Source organism: Felis catus, chromosome A3 (assembly GCF_018350175.1).
Source record: "Felis catus isolate Fca126 chromosome A3, F.catus_Fca126_mat1.0, whole genome shotgun sequence".
Lineage (NCBI taxonomy): Eukaryota > Metazoa > Chordata > Mammalia > Carnivora > Felidae > Felis > Felis catus.
This window is the reverse complement of record NC_058370.1, coordinates 63,046,229-63,072,257: the sequence shown is the minus strand read 5'-3', so window position 1 is coordinate 63,072,257 and position 26,029 is coordinate 63,046,229. Positions and strand designations below refer to the sequence as shown.

General features: G+C 51.0%; 2 protein-coding genes and 1 long non-coding RNA gene across 9 annotated transcripts in view; all 3 read left to right on the top strand.

Annotated features, from left to right (window-relative positions):
• THADA (THADA armadillo repeat containing) overlaps positions 1 to 3,133 on the top strand; it is a 332,244-nt gene extending 329,111 nt beyond the window's left edge. For 6 of the 7 annotated variants that reach the window (XM_045054143.1, XM_045054144.1, XM_006930069.5 and 3 more), the window contains one exon: positions 2,034 to 3,133. In XM_045054143.1, the coding sequence (XP_044910078.1) occupies positions 2,034 to 2,426 (393 nt within the window). In that variant the 3' untranslated portion in view covers positions 2,427 to 3,133. The remainder of the gene's footprint in view (positions 1 to 2,033) is intronic. The other variant, XM_045054146.1, reaches the window with a different exon arrangement.
• A 3,328-nt stretch (positions 3,134 to 6,461) lies between these two features.
• Positions 6,462 to 10,782, top strand: ZFP36L2 (ZFP36 ring finger protein like 2). The gene is made up of 2 exons (XM_011281046.3): positions 6,462 to 6,820; positions 7,339 to 10,782. Exons 1-2 carry the CDS (start codon positions 6,770 to 6,772, stop codon positions 8,788 to 8,790), a joined length of 1,503 nt encoding a protein of 500 aa, XP_011279348.1. The 5' UTR covers positions 6,462 to 6,769; the 3' UTR covers positions 8,791 to 10,782.
• An 8,034-nt stretch (positions 10,783 to 18,816) lies between these two features.
• LOC111559808 lies at positions 18,817 to 21,740 on the top strand. Its single transcript, XR_002741110.2, has 2 exons — positions 18,817 to 19,025; positions 20,075 to 21,740. It is a non-coding gene; the product is annotated as an uncharacterized LOC111559808 (long non-coding RNA).
• The last annotated feature ends 4,289 nt before the right edge of the window (positions 21,741 to 26,029 follow it).

Genomic DNA, 26,029 nt, shown 5'->3' with positions numbered 1-26,029 from the left:
GCACTTGAGTGGCTCAGTCAGTTAAGCATCTGATTCTTGACCTCAGCTCAGGTCTTGATCTCAGGGTCATGGGTGTGGGCCCCACACTAGCTCTATGCTGACTTTTAAAAATCTGAAAACTCTGATTAAAAAAATGGGCAGAGGATCTAGACATTTTTCCAAAAGAGACATACAGGTGGGCAACAGATACCTGAAAAGATATTCAACATCACTATCATCAGGGGATTGCAAATCAAAACTACAACTACTTTACACCTGTCAGAATGGCTATTATCTAAAAGACAAGAAGTTATTGTTGGCGAGGATGTGGAAAAAAGAGAACTCTCATACCCTGTTTGTGGGAATGTAAATTGGTGAGCCACTAAGGAAACGTATGGAGGTTCCTCATAAAATTAAAAATAGAACTACCACGTGATTTAGCAATTCCACTGCTGAGTATCTATGCAGAGAAAATGAAAACATGGGCACCTGGCTGGCTCAAATGGTAGAGCGTGCAACTCTTGGTCTTGGAGTTGAGAGTTTGAGACCCACGATGACCCTACTCTTAAAAAATAGGGCTGCCTAGGTGGCTCAGTCGGTTGAGCGTCCGACTTCCACTTGGGTCACGGTCTCATGTTTTGTGAGTTCGAGCCCTGCATAGGGCTCTCTGCTGTCAGCTTAGAGCCCACTTTGGATCCTCTGTCCTCTTCTCTTTCTGCCCCTCCCCGCTTGCACTCTTTCTCTCTCTCTCTGTCTCAAAAATTAATAAACATTCAAAAATAAATTAACAAAGAAAATATTGAGGCGCCTGGGTGGTTCAGTTGGTTAAGCATTCAACCCTTGATTTCGCCTCAGATCATGATCTCATAATTCGTGGGATTGAGCCCCATGTCGGGCTCCACACTGACAGCATGGAACCTGCTTGCGATTCTGTCTCTCCTCTCTCTCTGCCCATCCTCCCTGCGCACGCATGCATGGTATCTCTCCCAAAATAAACAAGCATTAAAAAAAAAAAAAGTACAGACTCCCAATTATAAGATAAATAAGTCATGGGGATTCCTGTGTAGCATGTAGAATATAATCAGTAAGATATTAATTCTGTAGGGTGACAGATGGTAACTAGACTTACTGTGGTGATCATTTCACCATGTATACAAATGTCATTATGTTGTACACCTGAGACTAGTGTAATATTCTATGTCAGTTATATCTCAATAGAAGGGAAAAAAAAGAAAGGAAGAGGCCCCTTGGAAGTTGAGTGTTTAATTATGGAGAATGTTTATTAGTCAGCACTGGAATAGCTAACGGCTCCCCACGGTTAGGTCTGAAGGTGAAACATTTGCAGAGAGTCAGGGTCCTTCCGGGTATTTGCTGCTTAGAGAAAACTATTAGCCCCCTCCAGGTGAGTCAACAGATAGGGAAACTGAGGACCAAGAGAAGCAGCAAAAGCATCTTGTCAACTGAAATTTGTATCCGTCCACCAGTGTCTGACTCAGCTGGCCCTCTTGACATACCCAACAAGAGCTGAAAAAGCAGCCTGTTTATGGGAAATGTGGAGACAAGATTAAGCGTCTGTAAGAAAATAACCTTGAAAGTCCCCAGCCTTATAGAAATTTGGTTCCATATTCAGAGTAGTGCCTCATATTTGGTAATCCTTTGCTGTTTCTTCTGCTGAGATTTCTCCTCCTCCCCCTCTCTCCAATTTCTAGAGGCACCTTTGGTTCTAGGGCCCACTCCCATGTCGAGGTTCCCTTTTCAACAGCAGGCCCCCAAAATATCTTGACTTGAAACCACAAACACATCTTTATCAAAGGTCATGTTAAGTCTGGGGAAGAAAATTCCTCCCTGGTGGAGAAGTACAGCGAAATGAAAATAGAAAGTGACCTTCTCAGCTGCGAGTGGCATGTATATGTGGGTGCTGACAGGCAAGAGTGGGCCTTCCCTCAGGAGGGGGAGGGGACATACCTCCTCTGAGTCTGGCCAGACTCTGGTCTGGATTGGAGCCTGTCGACATCCCCTGTAATGTTGACTTTGGGCTTTGTCATTCAATCTAGGTGGAAGACTACCTGTTTGAAAAAGCAGAAATCAACTTTTGGGCTGAGACCCTGACCTTCGTGAAGTACCTCTACAAGCACCTCTCCCATCTCCTCTCCAAGTCCAGCTGGTGTCCCCTCAGCCCTGAAAGCCTCCGTCATCTTCACAGGACGGCATCAGAGCAGTGCCACCTCCTTTCCCAGCTCTTCAGAGAACTGCCACCAACTGCCGAGTTTTTGAAGACGGTGGAATTCACAAGACTGCGCATTCAGGAAGAAAGGACTTTGGCTTGCCTGAGGCTGCTGGCCTTTCTGGAAGGAAAGGAAAGGGAAGACACCCTTGTTCTCAGTGCTTCGGACTCTGTTGCAGAAACGAATCCGTTCACTCTTGCAAGAACAGAAACAGCTTGTTGAAGAAAGAAGACTTTTGGGGGTGGGGGGGCTGCGGATTATTCCCCCACTAAATCTGCAGGAAACGTGTTGAACATAAATTCAAATATTTTCTCCCCTTCATGAGTCTAGTCTTCTGTCCCTTCCTACAAAGGAATTTTTCTTCAGCTCACTCATTCAGGGGAGCCTGGTTTATTGCAGCTACTGTAGGAAGTGCGGCTACCACGTTGAATATTTACTCTGTTCCCAGGTGCAGGCCACCTGCGGACCTGAATTCGCCTTTTTCTTCCCCCACAGCCTCTAACGTCCAGGCATAGTCAGCCCACATTTTCTGTGAATTGACTGTACAGAACTAGGTTTTAGCTCGTGACTTTCTGTCCTCTTTCCCACTGAATAGAAGAGCTGGATTAGTTGGCAAACAGCCCACTGGGTCAGAACTCTAAATTTTATTCCATTTTAGCTACAGCAGAAGTATGTTCCAAATGTTGGATCCTGGGAAAATTATAGATCTACTTCATAGAGATGGTTTTGTTTTTACCATCTACATGTTCAAGTCCTGCAGCGACCTGCACATGACGTCTGATTTATTAAAAGAGCTCCTACCCACCAAAAGTGTTTCTGGCAATGCTAGGAAACTTCAATTTTGCCACCCAGTGAAAGCATAGACCCTTGGCTGTGAGAAGGAAATCCAGGGAAAGAAAAGCCAGAATAAATGACTTGTTTTATTCCTACGCTGTTTACTGTCATTTTCTTGGTGGCAATAAAAGATTCTCATTTAAGATGTCAGAAAACACAATTATCCATTTCAGTGTTTGAATCTAGCAACCTTAAGGTTTTTCTGCCTTTTCCAAGCCCAACCCAGCCCTCTGCCTCAGACACCCAGCAGGTGTCGCTCTTGCATACATTTTTGCTTCATTGGCTTGCCATTTTTTCCTTCTCATTTCAGAATGAGTGTTATCCACAGACAGCTATCTTGAAATTCATAGCTTGGATTGGTCAGAGCCTCATCCATATTCATTTTTCATCCTGGTTATCAGAATGATACCAGCTTTTAGGGACTGTAAATATTTTTAAATACTTCTCAGGTGAGCAATCACTTGGAACTATGTTATTGATGTTTGACGGTCTGAAGGGGCAGTTTAAAAGAGAGAAAGTTTGATATCATTTCCTACTGCAGAAAAGCTCGTATTTCAAATGTGTTTCTCTTTAAAAAAACCACCTAACACTAAAAACACGGCCATACTGGAAGTACAGAAAAATAGCTCTGTAGGAAAAGGCAAGGAAAGGAGTAAACTTAGAATCCAAAGTTTTGTCCTAAAGAGAACAGGAAATTCCCTAGGTAGTTTTGGACTATTCGGCTCAAAATGTGGTTTGTTTTTTTTTTTTTTTTTTTGATCCTGAATTAATTAGGATCCTGTGTAGCCCACACTTGATGGAAAGTTGCCAGTCTAACATTTCTTTTTGTTCTGAGAAGGACTGACTGGGTCAGAAGTCAGGAAATTGTTGGCATAATGCAGTGATGACCATGGTTCAATAACTATGAAACTGGCCCCAGTAAAGCCCAACTCATTGGAAACGGCCAGCGTTCCTTTTCTCTCCATTTAAAATGAAATAAAAGCAGATACATAATAATAAAAGCACCTTATACCAGCAGGTGCTCTTTACCAAAACATGTACCATAGCATATGTACATGTTATCTCTAGGATCCTTCTACCAAGCCTGCAAAGTGGGTGTTCTCATGGCTGCAGACTGGGAATTACCCCAGATTTTGATGATGGCTGGCTGTGGCCAGCCTGGGAGGACAGGAGGGACGGAAGTTTCTACTGGTTTTATATCTGAAATCTTAATACTGACCTACAATAGCAGTGAAATGGCTGTTTCACACTTGCCTGATGCATTCCCAGGGGAATCTTAGAATACTACTATCAGGGCAAACCTCAGACTCCATGTTTGGGGTCATTTCAACAAAGAGCAAAACAGAACAGTTGGGGTTCTTGAGTGCTCTGGGCTGTGTCAGCCACAGCTGCCTGGGGGCCGGTGCAGGCTGGGTGGTGCAATCACCCAGATTGAAGCAATCCCCTCTTCTGGGGTCATTGCTCTTGGCTCCAAGCTAGACGGTCCAAGATTTGGTGCCCCTCAGGTCTGCATGCATGATCCTGTGGACCTCTACCCATCTGGCCACAGTCCAGAGACCCGGCTGTCTCCATTTTTATGCTTTGTCAATTTATTTTAATTAATGATATGGATTTATACCTGTGCATCTTTTACACACCTTAACAGATAACGCATTTGCACCTTGACAAGGGTGAGAGATGAGTAAAGCAGGAATTATCTTAGTTTTACAAGGAAACCCAAGTACCAAAGAGATTATGTGATTTGCTTGAGACCACATGACTTGGAAAGGGCAGCGCCTGAACGCCAGCCCTGGGTTTCTGGTCCTAAAGTGCTTGCAGCCCACTGCAGACTCTAGCTCTCTGAGTGGGTGCTTAGGGAGTGACAGCAGGGGGAACTGCATGCAAACTGAACTCTGAGGCGTCAGTTCCATGAGTGACAGGCCTGATGGCTTATTCCCCCACTTCCAGGTTAACGAATGGAAATGACCAAGAGGAAACAAGAAATAACCTCAATTTGGGAAAGGGGGCGTGGGTTGCTTCCTTCCCTAGAGGGAACTGGGCCTTCCAACTTAGGCCCAAATGCAGCCTAAGCTACCAGGTGTGCGAGATCATGGGCCCGCTCCAGGTTTTGGCAGCATATGTTTAGACGAGTGGTAAGTGTCCTGGCCCAGACCCCCCACATCTGCCCGACCGGGCTGTCAGCGGCTTTTGCCTAACTGGGCGCTAGGGGGGGCTGTCTGCCCCGTACCCTTGAGGGGGCCCCTTGGCAAAGGCATTACCCAGAGCAGGGCTTTGGGGTGTGGGACTGGTGAGAGGGGGGAAAAAAGAGGGCAAGCCCACCTTGAGCGTCCTCGACGCCCTGTACTGCCTGGGCAGTTGGCCGGCCTCAGGCCGAGCCTGCGGCTCACGACGAGCTAAGGCAGGGCGCGGCGCCCCCAACGGCCAGGGAGGAAAGGGACGTGGAGGGCACGCCCGGCCACGGCCGCGGCGGCCGGGGAGCCTCAGCCGGCAGCTGCACCCCATCCCCTGGGAGGGCTGGGGAAGGCCGAGCTGACCGGCGGACGGACGGGGTGGCGGGAAGTCGCCTCCAGGCCTGCGCAGCTCTCCTGGCCTTTCCTCCCGTCCTCCCAGCCGGCTCCCCCGCCCGGGACGCCCCGCGCCACTCCGCGCCTTTGGCCCTAGCTCAAGGTCTTGTGATGTGATTAGCAAAGCCAGCGCCTTGTCCTCAGACACTCAGCCCTGCCCTGCAGGCCCCGGCGCTCAAGCCCTGTTTACTGCAGCCTGGGCGGGGACGGGGGCGGAGAAACGGGCCCAGGCTCCTCCGGGCGAGACTGCCGCGGCAGCCGCCCGCGTGGCCGCTCCCGCCCCCACCCCCACCGCGCCTCCACGTGCAATCGGGATGGAGCCACCACCCACCGGACGCAGGCCCAGAGCCCCCGCCTCCCGGCCCAAGCACCCTTTGCAAGCCAGCCGGGCCGCGCGGACGGTTGCAATATTCTTGCATTTTGCAATTCCCGCGCCCAGTATAAAACCGAGAGTGGGAGATAAAAGCTTCGCAATTTCGCCTAGCAGGATCCGGCGCGAGGAGACACGTCCAGGGCTGCAGAACTCTGGTCACTTTAAACGTGCAGTGGATTTCCAACAGGGCAGCCCCAGAGAAGAGGAGCCTTATCTTCCCGCCGCCACCCAGCAGCACCCAACAGGGCCGAGCTCTCCACGCCGCCCCGGGCGCCCCGGCAGCCTGCCCCGCCCCACGGCCTCCCGCCCCCTCCCCCGGAGAAAAAAAATTGGCGGCGGCCAATGGGAGGCCACGAAGGCGCCTGACGTCCGCGAGCCGGCGGGCGGCGTTGCCTGGAGACCCCGGCGGGGTCAGCGTTCAGTCCCCTCCTCCGGCACGCCCGCCTAGCCGCTGCCGCGCTCCCGGGCTCTATATAGGGCGCGCGCTCGCGGGCCGCGGAGTTCCAGCAGTCCGCGAGCTGTCGTCGGCTCCGCGCGGGGGGGGGGCGGGCCGGGCACCCCGGGGCGCGGAGGAGCGCTGTTTGCTTCTCCTTTCCCCCCACTCCGCACTCCCGGGCACCCGCAAGCCAGTCCACGCTGCTTCCCTCTTCCTCTTGTCTCGTACCCCGGCAAACTTTCGGTTCCTCCCCCGCCCCTCACCCGTTATTCGTCGTGGCTCGAGCCCGGCCGCGCCGCCCCGAGGGCTCCTCCGGACCTCCCTGCCTGCAGCGCCGACCATTACAGGATCCAGAAACATGTCGACCACACTTCTGTCCGCCTTCTACGATATCGACTTCTTGTGCAAGGTACGCGAGGGAGCAAGGAGGGAGTAAAGCGGGCAGGCAGGAAGCCCCTCGAGTTTTCAGACTTTGCCTCTGCCCTCGGCTTTTGGGGCACCCACCCCACCTTGACTTAGGGGTCGGGAAAAATCCTGGAGTTTGCTGTAGTGTGTGCTCGTGCCTTGTGGGCGGGGAGAAGGAGCTGGGAGGAAGGGCAGGGGGGAGCCGCTGTCGCTGTTTAGTTCCTCCGGCGCCGACCGCGGCCACGCTGCCCGGGGCTTCCCGGACGGGGTTTGCGCCGCCCAGACTGGCGGCCCACGGGCTGAGGATCACATGTCGAAACCGAGCGCGGCCTGGGGTGGGAGTCGGCTCCTCCCAACGCGAACATGATTCTTTTGCGCGTGTAGGGGCGGAGGGTGGGGGCCGAATCGAAATCTGCAAAAAGGAAGAAGAATCAGAAGGCTTGGAAGTTCCTCTGCAACTCGCCCCAACTCTTCCCTCCCTTTCCATATTTCATCCCGTCCTCGCCCCCCTCCTTTTGGCAGACGGAGAAATCCCTGGCCAACCTCAATCTGAACATGCTGGACAAGAAGGCGGTGGGGACGCCCGTGGCCGCCGCCCCTAGCTCGGGCTTCACACCGGGCTTTCTCCGACGGCACTCGGCCAGCAACCTGCACGCACTCGCCCACACCGCGCCTAGCCCCGGCAGCTGTTCGCCCAAGTTCCCGGGCGCGGCTAACGGCAGCAGCTGCGGCAGCGGGGCGGCGGGCGGCCCGGCCTCCTACGGCACTCTCAAGGAGCAGTCAGGGGGCGGCGGCACGGCCCTGCTGAACAAGGAGAACAAATTCCGGGACCGCTCATTCAGCGAGAACGGAGAGCGGAGCCAGCACCTCTTGCACCTGCAGCAGCAGCAGCAGCAGCAGCAGCAGAAGGGGGGCGGCGGCTCCCAGATCAACTCCACGCGCTACAAAACTGAGCTGTGCCGGCCCTTCGAGGAGAGCGGCACGTGCAAGTACGGCGAGAAGTGCCAGTTCGCTCACGGCTTCCACGAGCTGCGCAGCCTGACCCGGCACCCGAAGTACAAGACGGAGCTGTGCCGTACCTTCCACACCATCGGCTTCTGCCCCTACGGCCCGCGCTGCCACTTCATCCACAACGCCGACGAGCGGCGGCCCGCGCCGTCGGGGGGCGCCTCCGGGGACCTGCGCGCCTTCAGCGCGCGTGACGCGCTGCACCTGGGCTTCCCCCGGGAACCGCGGCCCAAGCTGCATCACAGCCTCAGTTTCTCGGGCTTCCCGTCTGGCCACCACCAGCCCCCCGGGGGCCTCGAGTCGCCACTGCTGCTCGACAGCCCCACGTCGCGCACGCCGCCGCCACCGCCCTCTTGTTCCTCGGCCTCCTCCTGCTCCTCGTCCGCTTCGTCCTGCTCCTCGGCCTCAGCGGCCTCCACGCCATCAGGCGCCCCGACGTGCTGTGCCTCGGCGGCAGCTGCGGCCGCGGCAGCGCTTCTGTACGGCACCGGGGGCGCCGAGGACCTGCTGGCGCCGGGCGCCCAGTGCGCGGCCTGCTCGTCGGCCTCGTGCGCCAACAACGCCTTTGCATTCGGCCCAGAGCTGAGCAGCCTCATCGCGCCCCTCGCCATCCAGACGCACAACTTTGCCGCGGTAGCCGCGGCGTACTATCGCAGCCAGCAGCAGCAGCAGCAGCAACAGCAGGGCCTGGTGCCCCCCGCGCAGCCTCCGGCGCCGCCCAGCGCGCCCCTCCCTGCCAGTTCTGCCGCGCCGCCCTCACCGCCCTTCAGCTTCCAGCTGCCGCGCCGCCTGTCCGAGTCTCCCGTGTTCGACGCGCCCCCTAGCCCCCCGGACTCGCTGTCTGACCGCGACAGCTACTTGAGCGGCTCCCTGAGCTCCGGCAGCCTCAGCGGCTCCGAATCCCCCAGCCTCGACCCCGGCCGCCGCCTGCCTATCTTCAGCCGCCTGTCCATCTCCGACGACTGAGGCAAGAGGGCGCCAGCGAGGAGGAGGAAGGGAAGGCTGTTCTGGGGATGTTGGAGGGCGCCCCTGCCGTCTCGACCCCCGTTAAGGGCGGGGTGGGGGAGGCACGGGAGTGAGGTTGGTGATAGGCCCTGAGCAGACTGCGGGCCGCACCGAGCACTTGGACTCGAACTTGTGTGCCGGGAGGGGCCTCCACCCCTCCCCTTTCGGTTTCCTCTTTTTTTTTTTTTTTTTTTTTTTTTAATTTTTATTATTACGAAGTTTCGTTCTTGTTGAGCAAAAAAGCCAACGAACTTTTGTATTGATGAACAAAATATTCACAACAGGGCAGTTGTGATGCGAACAGAACAAAGAACCAAACACTTAAACTTTTAGGTCTCCTATGAGTTTGGGACTTTAGGAAAAAAAAAAAATCAACCCAGCACCAGCAGCTACCAACCACCATTCCATATCTTCACTTGAAAGCATTAGTTACAGTCCAGATGTGGGAACTCTTATCTTGAGAGAAGTTCCTAATTGTCGTTTGTCTCAGACCAGTGTAAACAAACCAGCCAGCCACCACCTTGCTAAACTTATAAGCTTCTGGAATCCAGTATTCTACCAAGAATATGCCTTGATTGTAGTCTTCAGTGTGACAGGTTTTTGTTTGACACAACGTTCTATACGTCTGGGAAAAAAAAAAAAAAACCCTTGCATTCCAAAGTTTCATACCGGTTACTGGTTTTGTTGCCACCACTTAGTGGATGTTTAATTTTAGAACCATTTTGTCTGCTCTTTCTGGAAGCCTTGGGCAGAGCTTAGTTTGTAATCGTTGGGGGAATAACTGCTGAATTTTTAGCTGTTTTGAGTTGATTCGCACCACTGCACCACAACTCAATATGAAAAAACTATTTAACTTATTTATTATCTTGTGAAAAGTATACATTGAAAATTTTGTTCATACTGTATTTATCAAGTATGATGAAAAGCAATAGATATATATTCTTTTATTATGTTAAATTATGATTGCCATTATTAATCGGCAAAATGTGGAGTGTATGTTCTTTTCACAGTAATATATGCCTTTTGTAACTTCACTTGGTTATTTTATTGTAAATGAGTAAAAAAAATCTTAATTTAAGAGATTGTATGTAATATTTATTTCATTAATTTCTTTCCTTGTTTACGTAAATTTTGAAAGATTGCATGATTTCTTCACAGAAATCTATCCTGATGCTGTGGAAGTAGTTTGAGGAATATCTTATGAGTTTTCTTAGAATGTATAATGGTTGTAGCCCATCCAACTTTAAAGAAAAAAAAAAGGTGACCACATACTTTGCAATCAGGTTTAAATGTGGCATGCTTTTCTCATTCCAACTTTTGACATGAGCAAAAAAAACAAAAAACAAAACCCCATGTTTGTTTGTTCGTTCCACCAATTCTACTGTGACATACTCTGCGTATAAAGACATGTAGCAATAATGGGGTGGGGGTAGTCTCACAGTGCCTTTGGAAGGGCCAGAACTTGCCTTAAATCTTCCTCAACCAAATAAGTATTTTTCTATTAGTGCTTGGGAGAATTTGAATGTAGGATGGGTTCAACTGCACAAAAGGAAAAGATATTTACCACTTTTTTTTTTATATAGATATAAAGAGGCCACCTCTTAGTGCTAAAATGGTATGTAGTACATGAATATGCCTTGTTTCATTACAGAAGATTCCAAAACTTGTACTATTTTTTTTTTGTGTGTGCGTAGAAAGGCAGGAATGCTTTCCTGGACAGCGGATGAATGAGCAGTAGCTTTAGTTTGTTTGTACGTAGGTACAGTTGGAGCACTATGTATGTATGGACTCTGGACTACTTTGACAGAAGTAGGTTTTTGAATGTAACAAGATAAGTCAACTTGAGTTGTAATATATTTTGGGGAAATCAGTTCACTACAGATTGTGGCTGTAAACATTGTACTGTAAATGTTTTGTAGTTTTCCCCCAATAAAATTTTTGGGAAAAAAGGTACTCATGTGTAAGCCAGCTTTTTTTTTTTTTCTTTTTTTTTTTAAACCAGAACATGGAGCCTCTTACCTTAATTACCACCACTTTTCCGGGCATTGCCCAGGCCTTGCAGGGGTTGGGAGCTAAGGTTTCCACGGGAGCTGGCAAGGTGAGAATTCAGAAAAGCCTGCCCCTATGTATGTTATAGCAAGCTCTTTTAGCTGAAAGAAAGTAATTATTTGGACTGTCAAGGGCATTAGTTAGCTGTTCCCCTTGGTAATAAGATGCATCCCAGTGTTGGCTGACTGGCTGGTGGCAGGCCCTGGCTGAAGGCCTGAGGGGGTGTGGCCCGCCTGTGAGTCACCAAGTGGATCACGTGTCTGCAGTGGCAGCTGAAGGTCCGATTTTTTTTGCTGGGACACCCAGGGACCAGAACAGCTAGGGTGGGGAAGGGAGGAGGGTATCGAGGGCCACTAGAACGCTGAGCTGGAGAAGAGGGGGTTGGGTTACAAACTTTCTTGGGCTGGAGAACCAGGGTTTTGCCTCTACTTTGGGAAGGCTGGCTGTGTCCTTGTCCGGAGAGGAAGGAAAGGGGAGGAAGATTAAACAGGTCAAACTTATATCTGGGTAATGTTTGTTTATGCAGACAGCTTCCTCTGGGAGTGAGCACACACGTTATTTATGCAAAAGGATTTGTGTCTGCTTTAGGCGACTCTAAGTGGCCAGAAAGCAAATTCAACCCAGGCCTCTAGAAAAAGGAAGAAAAAAGAAAGGGCACCAATTTGTCTGCTGATTCGCACACAAGTGAACAAAACCTTGGTAACTTTTTTCCCCCTACAATCCCTTTCGAAACTTCAAAATCAGGTTCATAAATCAACTCACATTTTTCCCTTCTCCCTCCTCCCACCCCTCCCACCCCCCAGTTCAGACACTTCTTCCAAAGTAGGTAAAAGATTTCGCGATAGTTTGTTTTCTTATCTGCAACAGCTGGGCGCTATCAACCGCTGCTGGCACCCCTGTGCGGGGGCTCCCGTGTCTCCCAGCTGAGCGGGCGGGTGGGGGAGGGGCGGTCTGGAGCCCGCCAGGCCTCGGGCAGCTGTTTCACGTTAACTGGAGCGTTTTGGTGCTTGGCTGCCAAAGGGGATGGGGAACAGTTTCAAAGTTCTCCCAGATGCCCGGCCCCTGGCTAAGGGCCTCAGCCGTGGGGGGAGGGGAAGCCCGGGGCCGAGAAGGGCTCAGGCGGCAAGACCCTGCGGGCTCCCTGGCCTCTTCCCCATAAAGAATGTGCGTTGGGAAGGAAAAGTCTAAAATGCGGTGCTATTTAGGCCAAGCTGCTTTCAAAGGCCTTGTTGCCACTTCATTCCAAAACTTATTTTTCTAAACAAGCACTTTTGATGGGCTGGAATGTCAGACTTGTTGGGATAAGCCACATTCATTTTTAAAAATTGGTTTGTTTGAGAGCCCAACTGCTAGGATCTGATGTTTTGTATTTGAGACTCAGTGGAGCATGGAAAGCTGGGGGGAATCATTCAGAAATTTCCTCTTGCCGCAGATCAATGGAGGGTATATAGGTCATTGTCTTTCTGCAGCGGCTGGAATTAACAGCAAACAAAACTCTCTGCTATTGCTCGATCGCTCTTAGGAAAGTTTTCTTGTAAATTAAGGGGACTAGAAGTAAAAATTGCAAGCAAGGACAAGCCAGGATTCCTGTCACGGGCTGGAGAGCGGAACTGAAGTTGACTGGCTCCAAGACTGTGTTACACTCCAGATAAAATTCTTTTGCAGCCAGTTGTGAAAGTGAGCCCAGGATGCTGCGAGGGTGTTTAGAATGTCTTCATAGTGGCATTGCCCTGGGCTGTTTGAAAATAAGGTATTTGGGGGGACGCCTAGGCGACTGGGTGGCTCAGTCAGTTAAGCATCTGACTTCGGCTCAGGTCATGATCTCGAGGCCTGTGAGTTCGAGCCCCGCGTCGGGCTCTGTGCTGACAGCTCGGAGCCTGGAGCCTGCTTCGGATTCTGTGTCTCCCTGGCTCTCTGCCCCTCCCCCGCTTGCTCTTTCCCTCTCTCTCTCTCTCTCTCTCTCTCTCTCTCTCAAAAATGAATAAACTTAAAAAAAATAAGGTACTTTTTAAAGCAGCTCAATTAGTACCTGCCACCTTCTAGATTATTTTAGAGAAGGGATGCATGCATGGACATATTTGCCACTCCTCACTCTGTCTGAATCGACTGCTGAGTATGTTAAAGGGAAAAAAAAAAAAAAGCCACAACACAAATGATTGAGGAGGCCAAAGCCCCCGCCACCCACCAATGGGAATAGATGGGGATTTCAAGCCCTGCAGAGGTTCAGGAGTCCAGATAAAAGGTCCAGGCCTGGGAGGGCCCAGAGAAGGAAGGACAGACAGGCACAGCTCTTGGCCACAGGTCTGGCCCAGCAGAGGAAACTGGGTCTTAAAATCTGCCTGGAGGTCTGAGAAAACCTTCCAGGCTGGATGTGTGCAAGGAAGAAACCCTAGAGAGCATTTGAACTGGGAGGGAACCATCCCTAGATACTGCCCCCCACTTTAGCTCATGGTGACAAGAGCAAAGAAGAGATGACTCTGGCCAAGTCCTCTTGAAAGCACAAGTTGGGTCTCTGCACCTTCCTTGGCCTGAGTTAGGGGAGCCCATGGGACCCCTAGAGGTTGAGCCACAGCCAGCCTCCCCTTCCATCGGAGGACCGTAGCTACTCTCCAGTTGTCGTTACCTGATTTAATTGTGTTTATTTTTTTGTTGTCCACACTCTGAGGAATGTGCAGACCCGTAGCCATCCAGGGCAGTTCCAGTTTCGTGCTGCTGGCAAGGCCAAGGAGGAAGGGAGGAAAAAGAGGCAGGGCCAGGGCCCAGAGGCCTGCCCAGGAGGAACCCTGCAGGCAGGAGGTGGGTGAGGGGCTGGGCAGCAGGAAGCCACTGCCCCTCCAGGGCCCACGCCTGCTTCAGTGGGTTCTCCAACCTCTCCTGACAGTTTTTGCTAAACCTGGAAAGCATATGAGTGTGTCTGTGTCTAAGGGTGTGTCTGTGTGTGTGGAGAGAGGTTTGTCAGGGCGTGTATCTGTGTCCTTGTGTGTCTAGCTGGGAGTGCACCTGTTCGAGGGTATCATTCTGTATGCAGGTGTTCAAAGTTCTGTGTCTGTATGCTAGAGGGGAGCACTGGTATGTGAGGCTGTCGATATGTGTGTGGGGTATGTATGTCTGTAGAGCTTGAGAGTCCGTGGGGTGAGTGTGGGTATGGGCTTGGGCGTGTCTGTGATTGTATGTGTGCGTAGGTATGTTCAGGGGTCTGCCTGTGAGTGGGGGTCTGGATTTGGGTGCATCTGCTGCTGCTGCTGCTGCTGCTGTGTGTGTGTGTGTGTGTGGGTGGGTGGGTAGGTGGGTATGGGTGTGTTCAGAGGTCTGTGTGTGAGTCGGGGGTCAGGGTTTGTGGCTGTATCTGTTGCTGTGTGTGTGTGTGTGTGTGTGTGTGTGTGTGTGCGCGCGCGCGCACGCACGCGTGGTGGATCTATGTGTGGGTGTATCTGTAACTGTTGCTGTGTGGGTAGGTGTGTGGGTCTGTGGGGTGTGAGGAAGGACCTGTGGGTGTTGCTGTATGTTTGGGTCTAGATGTGTCTGCATGGGGGTGAGAGTGTTAACAACACCTACAGAGGAAAAGCAGCCCTTTTTAGCAGGCCTCTTTCAAGTTAAAAACTGCTTTCAAAACCCGGAAATGGTGGCCAGGCTGTCATCTGCTTCCTGCAGGGGGGTGGGCAGAACAGGGCTAAGAGTGGGAGGGTGGCAGACAGGCCTCCAGACCTGCAGGGACCCCAGGCCCACCTTACTGCTGGGCACACCTGTCAAGGACAGGCTGCTTGAGCCTGACTGCAGGGACATATTTAGAAACAATTCTCTGGTTGGAGGGGGAGGGGACCCCTTTATTTTCATCTGTACAGAAATAGCTCTCATCAGATAGGAGTTCTTATACCCTCTGGGATGAGAAGCAGTTCTGAAATAGAAGGAAAGATATTAAGGATTTTAGACAGACAAGAAAACTCCTGAGCTCGCTGAAACCGAGTTTAAAATATTTCTCTAAAAATAACCTTTGTTTTCCTTGTGGATTCCTCTGGCAATCGGGCCCTTGTGTCAGGGTGCTTAGCTGGCCTGCAAAGCCAGGCGGAATTTTTAAAAAAGCAAGTGTTTCCCAGCCGTGGCCTTGGAAAGTTCTCTGTTTTCCATTTATTAAACTCCTAGTTTCCAGCTAATTAAAATTATTTTCAAATAAAACTCCTTAGCCTAGCAATATTTGACGAAACACGGAATTCCCAGTGACCCCTCTGCAGGAGGATGAGCTGGGCCGGGGGGGGGGGGGTGGCCTGTGACCCCTCCTCTGGGGCCTGTGCCAGTTTTATAGGAAGAAGGGGAGCCCTTTGAAATGCAGGTCCAGGGCCTGTGTCACCGAATCCCAGCACCCTCCTGGTGACAGGTGAGAGGCTGCTTGCAAGGCAGTCTCTGAGCCCCGCACCACTTGAGAAGGGACTGTGGGGTCATTGGGAACCTGCTGTTTGTCAACCCACACCACTGAGCATAGGAGGGGCACACTCTGGGGAGAACTCCACCGAGGTAAGCGACAGGTGATCCTGTGCTACCTGGTTGCCCCTTCCTGGCCTGGCTGCTAACGAAGAAGCCTCAGGTCCAGTCAGGCCAGTGTGCCAGGACTCCAGGACTGCAGGACGTCCAGGCTCCCAATGGCTCCCATGGCTTCACCATGTGGTGAAGCAGAAATCAGAAACAATGCAGGGTAGGAGGCTTATGTCATCAAGGGCCAGACCTGGTGTGATTCAGGCAGACTTGCTGCCCTGAGATCCAGTCCAGACATCCAAGGGATGGGGTGCTGGGGCTGTTGGCTGGGACCCTTCAACAATCCTACAGACCGTTCTTGGTTGTCTAGTAAATGTCTGCACTGGGTAAACAGGTGAGCTGACAGCTGTCATCCCCTGCCTTCATGGAGTGCACTGTCATCAGTTGTCATCAGGGTTCATTCATGATGTGGCATGAACCAGCCTTCATTCCTTGGTGTAGCAGGATAATATTCCATTATACGGACACCACGTTTTGTTTATTGACTCATCAGTTGATAGACATTGGAGTTGTTTCTGCTTTTTGGCTCTTGTTGAACAATATGGCTATAATCATCCGTGTACAAGTTTTTGTGTGTTCATGTTTTCTTTTTTTTTTTTTAATTTTTTTTAATGTTTTTATTTTTACTTTTGAGACAGAGAGAGACAGAGCATGAGCAGGGGAGGGGCAGAGAGAGGGGGAGACACAGAATCTGAAGCGGGCCCCAGGCTCTGAGCTGTCAGCACAGAGCCCGACGCGGGGCTTGAACTCAGGGAGTGTGAGATCATGACCTGAGCTGAAGTCGGACGCTCAACCGACTGAGCCACCCAGGCGCCCCTGTGTGTTCATGTGTTCAGTTCTTTGGGCTATATACCTTGACGTAGAATTGCTGGGTCATATGGTAACTCTGTGTTTAACTTTTTGAGGAAGTATCTTACTATTTTCCAAAGTGAGACTTCGGTTTTTATAACTATTATGATAATATTAGTTTCCCCCTCTCGACCTCGTGCATGCTCCATGATGGCCACATAAGAAACTTCTGCACTTGTTCACAATAGCCAAAAAGCGGAAACAACCCAAATGTCCATCAACAGATGAATAAATAACCAAAATGTGGTATGTCCTTTCAATGGGCTAGTATTTAGTCATAGAAAGGAATGAAGCACTGATACATGGAGGAACTGTAAAAACACTTCAGTGACAGAAGCTGGACACAAAAGACCACATATTGTATGATTCCACTTCTATGAAATGTCTAGCGTGGGCGTACCTATAAGACAAAAAGTAGATTGGTGGTGGCCAGGAGCTAGCGGATCAATGGGGACTGACTGCTGATAGATGGGGTTTCTTTTGGGGTTGATGAAAATATTCTGGAACTAGATAATGGTGATTGTTGCACAACCTGTGAACATACTAAAATTTGTAGATTCATATACTTTAACCCGATGAGCTTTATTGTATACGAGTTCTATCTTCATTTTTAGAAAATATATACTCACAGGCTGAAATCCAGGCTGCAAAAGGGAAGGAGAGGATACTGAGGGAGCCTCTGTCAGGGAAACTGACCTCACTTAGGATCCAGAAAGCCCCTACAAAAGTAAGAAAGGCAAAGTGTAAGTAACGGTAAGGCAAAGGGCCAATGAAAGAGTTTCCAAGTAAAAGGAGCAGCTGTGCAAAGGCCCCGTGGTTAGAGGATGCATGGTTCCAGAGAGGTAAGGAAAGAAGGATATGGTGCCAAAGGGTGGAGAACAGAGCCAGGCGGCACAGGATGGGGCTGGGGCAGTGAGCTCAGGCCTCAAAAGATCTCTCACCTGCCTTCTTCCCACCAATTCCTCCATTAGAACATCAGATTGTGGGTCAATGATTTCTCTCCACTGTTGTTTTTTCACATTATCCTCATGCTCCATCACAGTGTCATTCACCTCACTTCAGCTCATCACGTGGGCATTTTATCATCCCACATCATCTCAAGAAGAGTGAGTACAGTACAGTAAGAAATTCTGAGAGAAACCACATTCACATAACTTTTATGTGTATATGGCTGTAGTTCTGTTTTATTATTAGTTATTGTTGTACATCTCTTACTGTGCCTAATTCATAGGTGAAACTTTCTCATAGGCATGTCTGCATAGGAAAAAACATAGCGTATGTAGGGTACTACTTACGGTTTCAGGCATCCACTGTGGGTCTTGGAACGTATCCCCGTCCATAAGAGGGGACCACTCTATTATCGTTCTGCTTCATCACCTTTGGCTTTCCCTCCTCCTCCAGCTCATGCCCACAGGTCTCCTGGTAGAAATGCCTTAAAGATTCTAATAGCTGCTATTCATAGAGCTTCTCTTTTTTTTCTAATTGTTTTTAATGTTTATTTATTTTTGAAAGAGACAGAGCGTGAGCAGGGGAGGGGCGGAGAGAGAGACACACACACACAGAATCTGAAGCAGGATCCAGGCTCTGAGCTGTCAGCACAGGGCTGGATGCAGGACTCGAACCCACAAACTGTGAGATCATGACCTGAGCCGAAGTCTGACACTTAACCAACTGAGCCACCTAGGTGCCCCTCGGAGCTTCTCTTATGAACTAAAGTTTTACATATGTTAAGGACAGTCCTTTATATCTCCCAAGACTGAGGTACTTTTACTATCCCCATTTCAAAGATGAGGAAACTGAGCTCAGTGTAGTTGTCATATGCCTGAAACCAGAAAGGCTGGAGCAAAATTCAAAGGAATCTAAACTGTTGCTCCTTCAAATCTCCTGGGGCTACTTCTCTCACTCCTCTCTACCTGCCTTTTCTCACACTGTCTATAAACCCATATTTCCAAGAAGCCTTCCAGGGGTCCATTCCAGGGCAGTCTATTTCCTGCTTCATCTGTGCTTTTAAAATCCTACTAGTTGGGGGCACCCAGGTGGCTCAGTCAGTTAAGCATCCAACTTCAGCTCAGGTCATGATCTCACAGTTCGTGAGTTCTAGCCCATCGGTCTCTGTGCTGACAGCTCAGAGCCTGGATCCTGCTTCAGATGCTCTGTCTTCCTCTCTCTCTGCTCCTCGCCCGCTCACACTGTCTCTCTCTCTGAAAAATAAATGAACATTAAAAAACACACACACGCACACAACATTTTAACGCTAAAAAAAGGTTTAGGGGCACCTGGCTAGCCAGCCAGCACCTGGCTACTCAGCCGGTAGAACATGCAAGTCTTGATCCCGGGGTTGTGAGTTCAAGCTCCACACTGGGTGTGGAGATTACTTGAAAATAAAATCTTTAAAAAGTAAATAAGTAGGGGCACCTGGGTGGCTCTGTCAGTCAAGCGTCCGACTCCAGCTCAGATCACAGTTCATGAGTTCAAGCCCCACATCAGGCTCTCTGTCGTCAGGGCAGTGCCCGCTTCAGATCCTCTGCCCTCCTCTCTCTCTGCCCCTCACCCGCTCTCTCTCAAAAATAAATAAACATTAAAAAACAGTAATAAAGAAGTAAATAAATTTTTAAAAATAAAAAATGTTTAAAAAAATCATGACCTAGTGTATCCCTTTCATCCCACAGATGAGAAAACTAAGGCTTAGAGAACGTGGGGGAACCCCTCTGGAGATTTTCCAATTTCTGGAAAATGAGATCACCCACCCCGCCTCAGGACACTCTTCCCAGGTACGATCTGTGCCACAGGGCTGTGGGTAAAAATGTAAATATCAACTCTCACCAAGGCAGACCTAAATCCCTCTGGGCTGAGAGGCTCAGAGCGGCTGGTTTCTGGATGTTCTGTCCATCCAGCCTCTCAGGGAGGGCCTGGAGGGTCATTGGATGGACATGGCCAGGAGCTTACAAAGCACAGCCCTTTGAGCCCAGAGCTGCTGCAGGAGCAGGGGCACGGGAGGGCTCCAGGCCGGTGTCACCACTGCTCTGCGAGAGGCCTAGTCACACAGGGACTACAACAGACCTCCATTCAAATCTCATTCCACTGCCACTCCCTGCCTGTGTAATCCTGAGCAAATCTCTGAGCCTCGGCCTCCTCATCTAGGAAACGGGAGGACAATGCTGTTCCTGCTATACAAAGCACCCGTGAGGGTGAAATATGATGCCACGTGTGAAGTGTCTAGGAGAGGCCCTCCCTGGTTCGGGGTCCCACAGATGAAACTGTGCAGACTAGCAGAGCGGTCAGCAAGCTGAAATGGCTGGTTCAAAGCTGAGCTTTGCTACTGCCAGCGGTGAGACCGCGAGCCAGCTGCCGATGCTCTCTGTGCCTCGATGTCCTCATCTATAAAATACCCGGCCTATTTCCTAGGGCTCTCATGAAGCTTAAGTGAATTAATTCATGTAGTGAGGATAGAACCTGGCACACAGAAAATGGACGTGGTGGGGGTGCGGCGGGAACGGGCACAATGGGTGAAGGGGAGTGGGAGATACAGGTTTCCAGTTATGGAATGATTAAGTCGCGGTAGCAAAGGCACAGCATTGGGAATGTAGTCAACAGTAGTGTGACAGTGTTTTGTGGTGACATATGGCAGTTGCACTTGTGAGCATAGTGTAACAATATAGACCTGTCAGATCACTGCACTGTGTACCTGAAACTAATGTAGCATTGTGTGTCAGCTAGACTGAATGAATGAATGAATGAATATATACATACATGAATGCATAAATGCAATATAACAATTTGTTACTGAATCTCTTGGTTTTTTTCCACACTTAACCAATAGACACGCAATCTGAGGGGGGTCAGGAAGGCCCCTAGCCCGCCTCTACCAAACTCCCCCAACCACACGAGGCTTACGGTAAGAGTGGCAACTGCTTTTCTACAGAAATTCTAGATACATCTGTGCTGTCCAATATGGTAGACACTAACCACAAGTGACCACTTAAATTTAGTACCTATTAAACACAATTTAAAACTCCCTTCCTCAGTCGACTAGCCACATTTCAAGTTCTCAACAGCCACGTGCACTGAACAGCACTACTATTCTAGAGTGTTCTGTAAAATGCAAATAACTATAAGGAAGGTAACCTCTAGCATCTAACCCTTGAAGGGTTGTCCTTTTCCAAAGCCAGTCCTGGGACATATCCATGACGCCCTTGATGGCTCCCCCTCCATCCCTCAGCCAAGAGGGTCCAAAATATCCCCAGACCACCTCTCTGTCCAGTGGACTGCCAGTGCCAGTGGAGGAGGAATGAAGGGACCACCCACTGCATGGTGGCCCCTCACAGCCCTGCCCGGCAGCCTGGGACCCACCTCCTCCCAGATGCCCCAGAGACGTGGACCGGCCTGCTCCCCCTGTCTCCACAGCTGTGATACCACATCCATCCAGTCACTGATACCAGAACCTGGCGTTCCCTCCACCCCTTCCCTCCTAGGCTTCCCGAACCTCATGACTCTGCTTTCTAACCATGCCCAGACACTGTCCTGTCCCCTCTCTCTGCCTTTACTGCCTCAGCAACTCAGGCTCCCCCTTTTGCCTGGACAGTGATAAAGCAGGAGCCCCCAGCTGTTCCTCCTCTCAGCCACCATTCCCCAGAGCGAGCTTCTAAAACACTTAGGCGATCACGCCCCTCCTGAGGGGTGCCCTCCCTGCCCTCCACCCCACCACCCAGTTCAAATCCAAGCTTCCACACATGCTGGATGAGGCCCTGCCTAGAAACCTGCTGCTTCTCACCTGCCCTGGAGTGCTGAGGGCTGCTGATTCCTAATGTTCTTCACACCCCTGGGCCCCGGGTCCCTGCCTGGAACACACCTGCCGTGTCCCCCTGCTTCCTCTGCTTCAGCTGAATCTCCAACTCAGATACGGTCCCTCCACCACCCGCCACCCCAGCCTCCCAGGGCCCTGCGTGGGCCTTCGTAGGAGCACGGAGCACGTTGTCCTACACCAGCTAGTTACAGCTCTGTGGACTCTCTAGCCTGGAAGTTCCTTCAGAACAAGAATGCCGTCGTGTGCCTCCTTGCACGGTCCAGCCTGGCTCCTGGAAGGGCTCCTAGAAGGACTGCAGCGAAACCAGAGCCCCCTGTGAGATGGCACTGTTCTCTTACACTTGACAGATGAGAAAATGCAGCTGGGGGAAATGGAGACACGTGCTCAAGGCCTGCCACCCCAGCCCTGCCCCACGGGCACGCTGGGCCATTCGGAAGGGGGAGGGAGGATCTGCTCCTTGCTAGACACGCCCTCCTTCTGAGTCCCTCTAATTCCGAACTCACGCCTGCTGGTTCTGAATCTCCGAACAACAGACGCAGAAGCCCAATGCTACAAAGGGAAAAGTCCCTCCTCACCTGTCTCCTCAGTCCTACTCAGCCCAGCTGACTACCTTGTAATCTCTTTGTGTGAGGGATTCCTGAGATTTGACAGTGTAGCTATACCTATAAATATTTACACACATGCTCATGTGTTGTTGCAGTGGACAGGACCAAGTCATGCTGTACCTCCTGTCCGTCGGCCCCCCTCCACACTCGGGGTGCTGGCACCTTCTTTCATGGTCCTCTGTAGCCTGAGGGCCCTGGTGATGGCCGCCAAGGTTCCGCACGAGTCCAGTTCTGTGGACAGGGCAGCACAAACATCCTTACACTCAGACCTGGTGTATTTCCATCAGGTGAACCCCGAAAGGCGGCACGGCTAAGTTGCGGGACAGCTCAGAGTAGCCCTCCAAAACCGTTACCCGAAGTACCTCTCACCCCACTGTGCCCTAGAGGCCGTATCTACCCATTTGCTCCCTGTATGCCCCTTTCTGAGCTTCTGGAGTTTGCATGAGAGAAACTCTGCCCTCTCCCCTCTTTCTGTCTCCCTGTCCTGTTCTCGGATCCTCCTGTGGCTAAGCCCCATCCCCCCACATCTCCAGGCTCTTAGAGGGCAGCCCGTGGCTGTCCACCTCTTGGGCTGGTGCCAGAGACCGAGGCTATCACCTGGGAGCCCCGGGCAGGCCTCCTGGGCTCGAGGCACCTGGGACTTGAGGGCCAGGAGCTGGGAAGACTCTCCCACTGAAACCAGGGCGATGTGGAGGGTGGGGTGGGGAGCCCCTACCTGGGTAACTGTCAGTAGGGACGGCAGAAAGTGTCCCGACACAACAGCCTTGCCAACTGAGGGTGTTGACACTGTGCAGGTGTGTTTCTTCGAGAGCGTGTGTGTGTGTGTGTGTGTGTGTGTGTGTGTGTGTCTGACCATGTGCCAGTGAGTGTGCGTGTGTGCTTTAGGGGCGGTTGTGTGAGGCGTTATGTAATGGAGGCACTCCCCGGGGCCAGCAAACCGCAGTGGTGTAACTGCCGGCCAGCCAGGCCACCAGAAGGAAAAGAGGGAAAATGTAAACACCATTCTGGGCCTTTCCCTTGCCTGCCACGAGCAGGCCCTGCACAGAGCAGCTCTTCCCGTTCTCCATTCCTGCTGCCTTAGCCCCGTAGGCTGGCCTGGGAGGGGGGTGATAATGGAGGCCAAGGAGCCGAGGCCAGGGGTCAGAAGACCTCTCCGGGAGCCAACATCCACAGCTCTTGATCCCAGCCCAGGGGGCAGATTGGAGAGGAGGGCCTGTCGGGGTCTGCCTAGGCTTCTCCTGACTCTGCCACAAGCCATGCATCCCCCACAAATGAGGCAGGCTGCCTTCCTCACCCCCAGAGCTGCTTTCTTGTTAATGCCTTTGGAGGCCCCCTGGGTCCCAGACGCCTCTCCCTGGCATTGGAGCCCCTCGCCCTGCAGTGAGCCAGTGCAGACTCACGGCTCACGTGTGAGCTCACACTCTCTGGATGGCCTCAGAGCCAGCTGTCTGCTTCTCTTTCTCTCTCTCTCTCTCTCTCTCACACACACACACACAAACAGGTGCACCTCTCTCCCTGCCCCCCACACCTCATCGCAGGCCAGACGCCTGCCTTCCAGCCAGCTCCCGGCTGCTTAGCCCTTCCCCACCCCGCGGAGGCTGGCTCTTCCAGGAAGCCTCCCCTGCCTGCTCGTGGCCGTGGTCCTTTCTTCCCGCTCTGAGCTCCTGAGGCGCCTCTGGACACACAACCTGACATCTGGCCATGCACAGTCGCCCCTTGTTCTCCAGTGGTTCGCTTTAATAATAATGGCCACGATTTGTTCAACACACTCTCTGCCAAACCCGGTCCCTTAAGGTGTCCTTGTTATCACGATGGGCATCCTCACACCGGCCCTAGAAGGTGGCATTCTTACCACCAGTACGTGGCTGGAGCCCAAGCAGAGAGAGGTTCCGCGAATTATCCAGGCTTCTATCTACACCTAGAGGTGTCTGGTGGCCGATGTTCACAGAGTCCGGTGGCTAAGTTTCATCTCCACACACCACCAGGCTTTTAGAGGGTAGGAACCTGTTCTGCCCCCCACCCCACCCCCCAACAGAGAACCAGCTGGGCACCCACCAGACGCTCAAATAAGGGCTGTGGCTTTTACTCAACAGCTGCCAAATAGTTGGTGCCGCTTAACTGCCAGTTGAATGAATAACTGATTGAACAGAATGCAATAGGATCTTTATCCAGAGCTATAGAGAGTGATATGTTCAGAGCAGGGGTTTCTGGAATTACCCACCCATATGACTTCAGACAATGCACGAACCCCTCTGAGCCTCAACGTTCTCATCTGAAAAATGGGCGTGGCCCCCATGCTGTCCTCTCAAGGTTACTGAGAGGATAGATAATGTGCAAGCCTGTACGTATAACAGGCATGGCTTGGTGCCCGGCGTGCATTTAGTGGTCAGTCAATGCCAGCTGCTACCACTGATCCCCCTTCCAGTGGTACCCCCTTCCAGAGGGGTACGCCTCTTCCTCCATTTTACAGGTGAGGAAACTGAGGCCCAGAGAAACAGCTTCCCCAAGATCTTGCAGCGTCTGGATTTGCAACTGCAAATAACTGATTCCTATCCCAGATCCTTTTTCTTTTTTTATGTTTATTTATTTATTTTGAGAGAGAGAGAGACAGAGAAGGGAAGGGGCAGAGAGAGAGATTGAGAGAGAGAGAGAATCCCACACAGGCTCCTTGCTGTCAGCACAGAGCCCGACTCAGGGCCCAATCTCATAAACCGTGAGATCATGCCTGAGCCAAAATCAAGAGTCAGATGCTTAACCAGGTGCCTCTGATTCCTAGCCAAGACTCTTAAAAAGACAGACCAGCATTTTTCATCCAGGTCCTTGTAGGTAGAGGTGGTGAGGTCAACTGAAGAAGGCTATCTTTCTAGACTTTAAAGAAGTTTCTGATAAACTTGAGGGCAGTGTCCTCTAAGAAAAATGGGCTCTCCCATTTTTCCACTCTAGTGAGGGGAGAGGTCAACCAAGAAGGGCTTCCGGGAAGAAGGTGGACATCAGAACAACTCTAACCCTTAAAGAAGGAAGACACCATTGGGAATGCAAGCTGGTGCAACCACTCTGGAAAACAGTATGGAGGTTCCTCAAAAAATTAAAAATAGAACTGCCCTACGACCCAGCAATTGCACTACTAGGCATTTATCCACAGGATACAGCTGTGCTGTTTCAAAGGGACACATGCACCTCCATGTTTATAGCAGCACTATCAACAATAGCCAAAGTATGGAAAGAGCCCAAATGTCCATCGATGGATGAGTGGATAAAGAAGATGTGGTATATATATACCATGGAGTATTATTCGGCAATCAAAAAGAATGAGATCTTGCCATTTGCAACTACGTGGGTGGAACTGGAGGGGATTATGCTAAGTGAAATTAGTCAGAGAAAGACAAATATCATATGACTTCACTCATATGAGGACTTTAAGAGACAAAACAGATGAACCTAAGGGAAGGGAAACAAAAATAATATAAAAACAGGGAGGGGGACAAAGCATAAGAGACTCATAAATATGGAGAACAAACTGAGGGTTACTGGGGGGGGGTTGTGGGAGGGAGGATGATGGGCTAAATGGGTAAGGGGCACTAAGGAATCCACTCCTGAAATCATTGTTGCACCATATGCTAACTTGGATGTAAATTAAAAAGATAAAATTAAGTAAAAAAGAAGAACAAGAAAAACAAGAAGAAGAAGGAAGACACCGTGGCACAGGCTGCAACTGCTTGGAAGTAATGTTGGCCTGGGCCCCCACATGCCCCATCTGTACTGAGTTTTGCTCTAGTGGCAGAGATGGAACCACAGGCCTGGATCTTACTGGGTGAGGGGCCACTAGAACGGGTCCTTCATCCCACCCTGACTCAGCTGAGCTTCAGACCCTTTAGGAAATGTTCAGTCTTACCCCCTCAGGGTTTCCTTCCTGTTAACTCCAGGAATTTTTTTTTTTTTTTTGATCAGTTTTACTGCGGCCCCAGGGCTTAGAACAGAGCCTGGCATACAGTAGATGTTTAACAAAAATTTGAAGGAATGATTGCATTACCTCCACCCTCCTGCCCCTTGCACACTCATGCCATGTAACTTTATTCCTGCCCTATCATGTCCCTCCAGCAATGCCTTCCCAATGCCCTTGTCTGACTGTATCATGCCACCTCTTGCAGGAAGATTTCCAGGATTGCACCTGCCGATGGCACAGCCTCCCCTCACTGACCTCATCACAGTGCCCATGGTGCCCAGCCAAGTTGTTCTCCCTTTCTCTAAGCTCAGGTTAGTTTCAGAGAAGGATGGGGAAGGAGTCATGGCGGGAGCAGGTATGGATTATCCAAGTCTTGGGAGGCCAGGGCTCCCGATAACTATAAATTTGGCCCAAGGACAGGAG

Excerpts from the sequence above, each read along its gene's own strand:
- ZFP36L2 (XM_011281046.3), top strand. The coding sequence starts at position 6,770 with ATGTCGACCACACTTCTGTCCGCCTTCTACGATATCGACTTCTTGTGC. Across the intron at positions 6,821-7,338 it reads ATATCGACTTCTTGTGCAAG|ACGGAGAAATCCCTGGCCAA; the intron begins GTACGCGAGGGA and ends TCCTTTTGGCAG.